Source organism: Ptiloglossa arizonensis, chromosome 5 (assembly GCF_051014685.1).
Source record: "Ptiloglossa arizonensis isolate GNS036 chromosome 5, iyPtiAriz1_principal, whole genome shotgun sequence".
Classification (NCBI taxonomy): Eukaryota; Metazoa; Arthropoda; class Insecta; order Hymenoptera; family Colletidae; genus Ptiloglossa; species Ptiloglossa arizonensis.
The window spans coordinates 25,974,905-25,985,164 of NC_135052.1; the positions used below are offsets into that span (position 1 = coordinate 25,974,905).

At 32.2% G+C, this 10,260-nt stretch overlaps 3 protein-coding genes across 5 annotated transcripts; 1 reads left to right on the forward strand and 2 right to left on the reverse strand.

The window, feature by feature from the left end:
- Positions 1-76: 76 nt before the first annotated feature.
- Positions 77-3,457, reverse strand: LOC143147157 (uncharacterized). 2 transcript variants are annotated; one of them, XM_076312144.1, is made up of 4 exons: positions 1,038-3,457; positions 783-834; positions 498-701; positions 77-311 (listed from the first exon to the last, which is right to left on the reverse strand). In XM_076312144.1, exons 1-3 carry the CDS (start codon positions 2,912-2,914, stop codon positions 498-500), a joined length of 2,133 nt encoding a protein of 710 aa, XP_076168259.1. In that variant the 5' UTR covers positions 2,915-3,457; the 3' UTR covers positions 77-311. The 2 variants fall into 2 exon arrangements, with proteins under 2 accessions (XP_076168259.1, XP_076168258.1); XM_076312143.1 differs by having other exon boundaries at positions 77-701.
- Positions 3,458-3,919: 462 nt separating this feature from the next.
- On the forward strand, positions 3,920-6,200 carry LOC143147537 (RCC1-like G exchanging factor-like protein). 2 transcript variants are annotated; one of them, XM_076312852.1, is made up of 9 exons: positions 3,920-3,997; positions 4,084-4,237; positions 4,331-4,585; positions 4,672-4,960; positions 5,041-5,213; positions 5,333-5,494; positions 5,565-5,692; positions 5,748-5,879; positions 5,944-6,200. In XM_076312852.1, exons 2-9 carry the CDS (start codon positions 4,129-4,131, stop codon positions 6,019-6,021), a joined length of 1,326 nt encoding a protein of 441 aa, XP_076168967.1. In that variant the 5' UTR covers positions 3,920-3,997; positions 4,084-4,128; the 3' UTR covers positions 6,022-6,200. The 2 variants fall into 2 exon arrangements, with proteins under 2 accessions (XP_076168967.1, XP_076168968.1); XM_076312853.1 differs by lacking the exon at positions 3,920-3,997 and having other exon boundaries at positions 4,117-4,237; positions 4,339-4,585; positions 5,944-6,198.
- Positions 6,142-10,239, reverse strand: LOC143147534 (uncharacterized). Its single transcript, XM_076312850.1, has 16 exons — positions 10,196-10,239; positions 9,939-9,988; positions 9,639-9,834; positions 9,385-9,550; positions 9,140-9,312; positions 8,900-9,058; positions 8,660-8,820; positions 8,241-8,578; positions 8,041-8,152; positions 7,816-7,945; positions 7,611-7,750; positions 7,337-7,537; positions 7,074-7,223; positions 6,842-6,996; positions 6,556-6,763; positions 6,142-6,465 (listed from the first exon to the last, which is right to left on the reverse strand). The coding sequence occupies exons 2-16, from the start codon at positions 9,976-9,978 to the stop codon at positions 6,329-6,331; spliced, it is 2,466 nt and encodes an 821-aa protein (XP_076168965.1). The 5' UTR covers positions 9,979-9,988; positions 10,196-10,239; the 3' UTR covers positions 6,142-6,328.
- Positions 10,240-10,260: the final 21 nt, after the last annotated feature.

Genomic DNA, 10,260 nt, shown 5'->3' on the forward strand with positions numbered 1-10,260 from the left:
ATGTCTAATTTTGTTATTGAATTTACGGATGAAATCGGCCAAATGCGAGGGTAATAAGAAAATTAATCTAGGAATGTCTAGCTGCCTATTTCGTATTGTTATATACTTTCTTTTAACATGTTCAAAATCTTGAATCTATCATAAAACAATATCAACTCCGTTACTTATGCTGCTTAGTCTTGGCATGCACTCATATATGTCCTTGTTTCTGTCTAGGATTGTAACAATACATATTTCCAAAATGATTATCATTTTGAAAGAAAACCGAATTTACAGATTTAAATTATTATTTATATTTCCTAAACAGTAAACTGAAATAGTAAAAAATAATCTATTATCTTTAATTTACTTAAAAAAAAATTGCTAATGCTAATATATATAATATAATAAATCTCATTGTTTATAAATTTCTAAAAATCGTAAAGTTATATACAATAATTATATTATCCATTATGTACTTGACATAGTATTAATAGAAACTTATGTACAATGGTTACCTATTGACCACTTCCTGAACTGTTTTGGGGTAATTTTGCAGTTGATTGGCTCAATTGAGCCAATGTTTCTGGAGTCGCGTGTGCTTTCAGAATTGAGTTTTCAGCTTCCAATTGACTGATGCGGTCCATAAGCTCTGCTATTTTTTCCTTGAGTACTTCAACTTCTTCTCGTACAGCAAACATCAAATGACTTTTAACAAGATCCTACAAAAAGATCTTCTGTTAAGTCCAACATCATCGTCCATTATCTTTATTCAGTAATTGCCCCCAGCAAAGAACGCTTACCATGGCCTGTTCAATCTTATTATCAATTGCTACAGCGCTAGTCCCCGACATACTGCAATGAAAATGACATTGTAAAATTTATTCATAGAACATACAAATGCTGTAACAATTAAATTCTTATAACTACTTTATGCTTTTAAAAACAGAAACTTCTATTTACTTTTTTAAATAATAATGTACCAAACATAATGGCTTTATTCTTAATGGTTTTCCTTCAATTTAATTCAAATTATGTAAACACTCAATGTAACGTACCTTTCATTATCTTCGAGGGTATGATGTTCGTCGCTGCCTTGAGTAACTTCGGTTAAAGACTCTAAAAGTGCTGTATCAGCCGACTGGGTTGCAGTTGCAGCTACAATGCCTGAAATGGAGTCCTGCTCCGGATCGGACTGATGAAACGTCATACTTCCCTGTTGCATACCACCTACAACATTTTGGCAGCTAGCCGACACTTGCGCCATTTGCACTTGAGCATTGCTAGCCGAAGTTTGGGGTTGCATTTGAGATGGTGGTATCACTTGAGATTGTACCGGTGCTCCAGGAGCATGAATAGCAGAGGAAGTTTGTGGTGCACCTGTCTGAGGAACTTTGTGAATATTCTGGATGCCCTGCATTCCCTGTATGGCAGTTAATGGTTCAGAAATTTGTGTTATTGGATTTTGGGTTTGTAATGGCTGTTGAGGCTGTTGCTGAGGTTGTTGTTGCTGTTGAGATGGAGGATGTGGCTGCTGCTGCTGTTGCTGTTGTTGTTGTTGAGGAGGAGGAGCATGCTGTTGTTGTTGTGTAACCAAAATGTTGGGTGCCTGAGATGTTGAAACAGGTGTTTGCTGAACAGGCGGTTGACAAACATTTTGAACTGGCAAAGGCTGATTTTGCGCGCTCACTGTCACGTATGGATCTTCTTTAGAATGAGGTATACTTTGCTGGGCTGTCACATTGCTATTACCAGTCTGTGTTATAATAGGAATAGAACCTTGGGGCATACTTTGAGGCTGAGTCAAATTATTCGGGTGGGTGGGTTGCAAATTAGAAGGTAACGTAGATCCTTGTCCTCCTTGCTGCTGTTGTTGCTGTGGTTGTGATGCCAACTGTTGTGCCGAAGATTGAAAATATTGAGGAATTTGTGAAGGTGCTTGAACCTTTGGCTGAGTTTGAACTTGCGTTGGATTATGCTGTGCATTAGGAGGAATTGAATTGCTTACTGTATAATTAGCACTTGTAACTGTCGCAGGATTGCTTGGTACACCAATCGACGAATGCACATCTGGATGTGCAGATACCTGTCCATTAGCATCAATACTTATACCTTTGTCTTCGGCTACAACAGATTGTTTAGGTGCATCTGGTATGACAATTCCACTGTCTGTTACCCCATATGATATGCACACCTCATTGGGATCAGACACTTTAGGAGTACCAATTGCAGTTGGCTGATTGACCGACGTGTGATCCAAATAATCCATGCAAGTCCATCTGCCTCTTTTAAAAGGCTCGGTACTTTCAATTTTAACCACTTTGAATCGTTCGTTTCTACCATGAGAGTGTACTTCGCGTAAGTCTGCATCTTGTTTTGCATTACTTGACAGTAAGTTAATAATATTGTTGTCTGTAACAGACGTAATATCCAAAGTATTAATATTGTTGTCATTCACCGAGTTGCTGACATTATTCCCTTCGGAGGGTACAATTGCCAAACCGTATTGAGAACTGGTAGGAATCACCGGAGCAGTGCTAAGGGCAGCATTACTAGTATTAAAGAATACATCCTCCTTAGAAAAGGTGTCTTCTGAATAACTAGGCGTTTCGATGTCGATGTCGGTGATACGTGAATGTTCAACGGAATTGTCCTCCGTGTGGGACTCATCCAGATCGTCATTCGAATCCTCGCCGGCGTCATTGCTCATGCGACAACCGACGATAACACTCGTAATTTGGAAGGACGATGTCTTTTTTCGACACTGGTTACTGGCCGTCACGTTGCTCGATGTGGTCAAACTAACCGGCTGGTACAGCTTTTCTGGCTCTCCTAACCGAATTGTCTCGGTGGTTGTACGGTGCACTGGATTAGACGTCTTTCTACTACTACCATCCGACAGCTTATGCGATTTTCTGTGTACATTATCTGCCATTATTATAGGAACTTAGCATTCGAGAGCCACGATCTTTGCATTCGTTGTTCTCTTGCATGGTAAAACCGACATTGCTCTTAGCCGGGCCCTTTCGGCTTCGAACTGTTTGCCCCTGTCACAATTTCCACGGTCACCCTTCAACCAAGCCGATCCTTACTCTTCACGGCAAGTCGAATTGAATTCATATTCTCATTCTGCAGAGGTGTTGACAGTTCACCATTTCTATCAATTTCACGGGAAAGAAGTGCATTCGCTCGAGTACCGTCCACTCGAAACGAATCACCCTGCACGTTCACGAATTATAAAATCGTCTTCTGCCTCGTTCGATACAGCCAATTACGCTACATTTAATCTCTCGTTCGTCTACATATTACCATCTCGCGGTCCGTTTTCTCATTATCCATATCCTTTTGTACTTTATTATAGCTACCGAGCAGTTTAAAAATGGCTGCCAATTCACTCGCGGAATTGCCACGAATTATATATCTAGAGCATCTTTGTATACGACTTTACGACTAAAAATCTAGCTTCATCCGCAACGATAAGCGCATCACGAGAAATAAATGCAACCGTCTCTTTACTGATGCTTTTATTTACATATATTATATCAACAGAAATATCTGAAAATTCGTTATTGTTTGTTACTTGAATGGATAGATAAAATTCTTCGATGTCTTGTGAACAAATTCGCATTCTGCATTCTTGTTTACTTTTGTTTTTACGATACAATTATTTAATTCGTATGGATATGAACAAAACTTCATTAGAGTTTAAAATATATTCGTTAAAAATTAAAAGTATTATTTCAGCGAAGAAGAAACGATTGAAAGTAATGCAAGAAAACTTTCTAAACTTCACTTAAATTATCTTATTTTATGTTCAATTTATTGTATGATACTTTTGTAATAAAAATACATTCTATTTCTGATTACAAAAGTATTGCATCACTTATTTTTCATATTGCCCGCCTTGATTTTCATTTTCGTACATTCATCGTGGCACATGAGATGAAGCCTTTAAATTGATAAAAAAGAGATTTGAAAATAGTAATAGAATTGATTGTCTGTATTTCAAAGATGATTGGTATTATACTCACTTTAAAAATGATAGAACTAATTATAAAAAGCCCGAAGATTTGATTAATCAGTGAAATCATAAATCTTTGACAGGTTACTAATTTGCTTGACATTTTAAAGCAAAGAAACATATTAATCATGTTGAATACAATAAAAACGTGTTTAAAAAGTTGCGTACGAAAGCGGAGTAAAAATGTACGACTAAGCAAACAAGAAAACAAAAAATCTACTTTAAAAACTATGCCAGGTATAGAATTCGAAAAGCCGTCATGTAGAAAATTTGTACAGATTTTATAAAACCATTAAACATGGAATCTATTAATTTGTAATATTCTCATAGTTTTTCAGTATTCAATAAACAATAATTCCAGAGTATATGTTTGGGGAATGGCAGAGCATGGTGCTCTTGGAACAATGAAATCAATCTTGCAAGAGAAAGGTATATCCTACATTGCAAAGCCAAAACGATTACCTTTCGGACATTATTATGATGTGACAAACATAGCTTGTGGTTATGGGTTTACTGCTTTTGCTGTAAAATCCAATAATAAAAATATTTTATATGGAAGTGGAATAAACACTGATTCACAGCTTGGTAACAATAAGATTCTTATAAAAGTCTAAAAGTATTCTATAATTTGAAATTTATACATTAAAATATACTTTATAATATATTAATAGGATTCGATGAAAAAGACAAAAAATATCCCGATGACTTGATAATTGAGCCAAGGCTTATTACTTTGCCACTTAAAGAGTCTTCAACCAAAATCATAGATATTGCTGCTGGAAGGGCACATTTGTTGGTGCTGACCAATGAAGGTTTATTTACATTAGGGAACAATGCATACGGGCAATGTGGTCGACCTATAATATTAAATGAAAGTTATAGTAAAAGTAGAGTGGTACATCATATACCTAATATCAAAGGTAAAAGCATTAAGAGTGTAGTGGCTGGTCAAGATCACAGGTATGAACTTAAGTGTGCAATAAAACATTTTTTTTATGTATTGGAATATTTGAATATGCTTTCTTATTGGTATATGATAGCATACTCTTGACAGAATCTGGTGAAGTATATACTTTTGGCTGGGGTGCAGATGGACAAACAGGATTAGCACATTATCAAAATGAATATAGACCAAGCTTAGTGAAAGGAGATTTAGCTGGACAACATATTATAAAAGTTGCTTGTGTTGCAGATTGCGTATTAGCACTCAGTGGTATTTATATTTATATATTGATACTGTCATAAACTGCATAATTTTATTTTGCATTAAAATAGATAATTGATAGCAGTGTAGTACGTAGTAAATTAATTAAAATCATCATACAATTACAGATAAAGGAAAAGTATTTGGTTGGGGTAATTCAGAGTATGGGCAGTTATTTACTATCAATGATGATTATCAAGTAAACATAGCTACACAAATAAATGCATTACAACAGTTTGGTCATATTACTGACATTGCAAGTGGTGGTTGTTTTTGTATGATCTTAAACAGTAAGTATTTATATAATGATTTTATTGTTACTAAATTTTTACATTATAACAATTTTTATCTGTATCACAGATGAAGGTGATGTTTATGTATGGGGATACGGTATTCTTGGTTTTGGTCCAGAAGTAAAAAGTATTGTACAACCAACACAAATTCCCCCTATTTTATTTGGTAAAAATGCATACGAGAAAACTAAAAAAGTAAGAAAGTTTTAAATAAATAAAAGAGTGAAAATTAATTATAGGTTTTTTGCAGGTGATCAAAATATTTTGTGGTATGAGTCACCTTGCAGCTTTAACTAATACAGGTGATTTGTATATGTGGGGCTGTAACAAGTTTGGAGCTTTAGGTCTAGGAAATTCTAAAGATCAATATTTTCCGTTAAAGGTAAATTAAATATATTTGTAATAAAAAAAGGTAATATAATTAAAATTAATAATTTGTATCACAGGTAAATGTTGGAGCTCAAGTAAAAATAGTTGCTTGTGGAATAGATCATACAGTTACTCTTTGTAAACCTTTTGTTTAAAATGTAATATATTTTCTCTTATATGTGACAATACATCGTTTATAAAAATTATGTACAAATCGATTTTTTATTTCAATATGTTATAAAAATACTGTGCATATATTTAATTGCATTTTATATTGCGAATTATTATATGTAATATAATTGATTAATAGCAGTGTGCATTTTAGAAGCAATAATTTGTTGTCACATTATTATATAAACACAAACATTCAATATAAGATAATTCTTAATTATTACTTTAATACGTTAAAAAAACATACTAGATGATGGTGTGTTCATGAATCTACGTACAATTTGTCACTTGTTACAGATTAAAGAAAGCTATAAGTATGATTAGAATAAAAGAATTAAATACAATCTTGTCTGTACCACTAGTACATACTAGATTTTCATAGGATATTGTATATTTTATTAAATAGGGATATCTGCACACTTTAGAATCTGAAAAGAAAATATGAATCAGGATCGGTATCTATTAAGAAAGAAATTATCTCTATGCAATTTATATTTATATTAAATAATTGTACTCACCTATGCACTGATATGAAACACTTTTGGAGTTAGAAGTTATTGATATATAAAGTGGTGGACATTGATTAATGAAAGTAGCACCAGGGCAAGAAACTGTAATACTGTGTGCTTCATCAGTCACTGTTGCACATGATTTAGAGGTTGTATTACCATACAACGGTTCTCGCGACGAACATATAATTAAACTATTCAAATTGGAGCCTTGTATCTAAAAAAATTATTTGTATACAATACAGACAACATTCCATGTGTTAAGAAAGTTTAAAAAATAAAAAATGGTTTTTACTTTTATTGACGCAGAACCTTCAGTTTTAAAGAAGTAATTAGGATGTAATTTATACAAATTAACACCATTTGGTGCAACATAATCTTCATATGCATTTGAAGATCCAGTTGAAACATAGTTTGATCCACACTGTGTGTTGATTAAGCGCTTAGGAACTATAATGATATTTTATTATTACTATTCATTTAATTTCTGTTTAAAATTATAAAGTAATTACATTTGTTTCTCATACCTTGCTTCATTCTTGAAACCAAAGTAGTTATTGGTGCCAAAGCTTCTTCTGTATCGCCGATACCAATGGAAAACAAATCCGTTGATGGATCTTGTATCAAATCAGACCATGTGTCTTTCGAACCATATGCCATAATAAGTATTGTTGTATCTAAAGTGAAATTGTCAATTATAAATTACATTAATATTTATGTTAACATTACACTCGTAATAATATCATGATATAGATATCAATGTTTCAAGAAATGTAACGTAATCTGTCACCTGGAATTTTTTCTCGCATTCGTAATATATTTTGTAAACAGTAGTTTTTGTCACCATTAGAAATACTTGACATATATGGAATAATTAAAACAATGTTAGATCTTGCACCACCAATACCTCGACTGCGTTCATTGTCTAGTACATTCATCAAACGCCAATTTAATTCATCAAGCGATTTAGGTAAATCAAAACCATGAGTAACTAAAAACAATTTTCATTTAATAATTAAATTACCAATTCTTCATTCATCATGAAGTTCAATTATAATACTTACTATTTTCATAGTGCGATGAATTATAAGCATTAAATTCTAAGATATTTGAAGAACTGTTAATAATTGAAACTCCGTTGTAGCCATTTATCAACGTGAAATTACTGTTATACTGATTTATGTCTATACTCTCTAACAGATTTCTAAAAGATATAATTTATAATTTAATATGTTTTCATCAATTTACAGAAAATGTTTTAAAACTTACGCAAGAATGGGTTGTATGGCAGAGAAAGGCCAGGTTGTATCCAAAATGATTCTCAAATCAATAGATACTTGACTGAAATCGTATAATTTATCTGTATCGGTGCACGAAAGATCCTTATTCATTGATGTAGCTATTCAATTATTAAAGAAGATAATATTTTTATGTATGCTTATTCACAGAAATACACACAAATAGTTTGTATGAAATGTAAGAACCAATACTTACGTATATATTTTACTAATTCATTTACTGCTTCTACTGCAAATTTTTGTATTACTAGAGGTTCAACTGTTACCTTTGCTATATCTGGATGCAATAATAAAGCAGCACTATACACCTACATACGAGATGAATACATAATGTAAAAAACAGTATTCGTATTATAAAATAATAAAAAAATTTTCAAAAAAATTAAAATAGTTAACCTGTGCAGTCATTGTTTCATTAGGAGCAACAGATGTAAATAATATTCTCCGATTGCACGCTCTAATTGAAGAATCAAAGAATCCTTGCTTGCTAAAGTACATATCAAATATCTGCGAAAGTTTCAAATTGGGTATTTTGGAATACCATTTATTAATTTCATTGGACAAAATTAAGCCGTCTAAATCGCCCCTAATTTCTGCAGTTGTTATTTCAAGTTTGTCATTAGAACTTAAAAAATACCAACGTGGTAAAGCAGTAGAATTCCAATTGCCTGTTGCTCCAACACTAATTTTGTCTCCATTAGGGGCTTGTATTAAAGCTACTTCTGCTAAATCTCCTGAAAATTTTACAAGAAAAAAATTTATATTATCATATAGAATAATGATTAGTGATTCATATTTCAAAGAAGTAATATCACCAGCTAAAGTAACAATCCATTTATTGTCTAAAATCAATCCTGATAAGTCTGCATTACTCTTCCTTAATATATCAGGCTGTACATCTTGAAGTGTGAATGTTTCAGGTTGTGTAGCAGCAGCAATTCCAGCAAGAATCAAACCAGGAGAAACAACTCCCCATCTAAAACATGCATTAATATCAAGTAATTCATGAAATTCAATTTATGTTGTTAAAAATAATTAATAAATATCAGACATACGGAGTTTTTATAACACCATTCTCTACAGGACATTTGCTAAGAGGTGGTACTGCAAGTATCCGTGCATTATCTGGATGATTAGGTGGTAATTCTGGATACAATGAATTTGGATCAAGTGTAACTTGAACACCCCCATCTTTATGATTAGTCATAGTCCTTCTGCATAAAGATACCATAAATGTTATATTTTGTGATTTATTTACAGCTATTATTTTTCATTGTGTAGTTTTTTCTACTTACATTTCATCAGATGTTAAAGTTTCTGCGTCATTAATAGTAACTTCACTGGTTACTTCATCATTGTTTTTAACACTTCTTGCATATCTGTATGCATTTGCATACCTACAATCTTTTGCTTCATCTTTTCTTTGAAAAATTTCGATACTACTTGATAACATAAAGTGTAAAGTGCACTATAATATAATAATTAAGTATTAGATAAAGACATATATAAATTTGATAAAGGTTTTGAATTTCATATATACCCTTTCAACATCTGTGATACTATTATTAGGAAAAAGAAGGGCATTTCCTGGTATAAAACGAAGGGTTTGAGCGTGGCGAAAAAATTGATAGGAATTTGGTGCATAAGGTGTTACCCCATCTTGTGTTGGAACAATAGGATTTCGTACAATTCCATCTTGTCGAAAACTATAAATTAAATATTGATTAAATTATTTATAATCATATTCGTTTTCAATAAAATTATTACTGTTAGTTTGGAATAAATTGAATTTACCGGTGTAGAAGCGCAACTGATAAACTTCTCAGATCCATATTAATACCTTGTGTATTTTCAATTTTACGAAGAATTGCAAGGAATACATTTAAAGTATGTGGTAGTCTATTATCTCTTTGTAACAAATACTTGTTCTCATAACATTCTCGAAGAGAGGGTGAAAGATTTCGAACTGCATTTTCTTGCGCATGTACGGCTAAAAAAAGCAAGATTAAAGTTTTAAAAAAAGTTTCAATGATTTTTGCTAAGAATGCATGTTTTAAAATTTATAGTGTAATATAATAATAATAAAATACTCACCTAATATAATAAAGATGAAAAAGTAGAAAAACTTAGCCATTTCACCAGATCTAAAACAGTAAAAATTGACATTTTATTCATGTAATTAATAATATAGATAGATTAAAAGAAATATATGAAATTTAATAGGAACTATCAGGTAACAGTTAAAGATAAGAAAAATGGAGAAAATGTGACTTATTGAATGTATTATTACTTACTAATAATAGTTTGAATGAACAATTTAAATTATGTTTAAAAAATTATAAGATACGTACAGTGGTTGATTATCCAAAATTTTTAATACAGAATGAATAATATGTATCCCTTCAGTTCCATATAA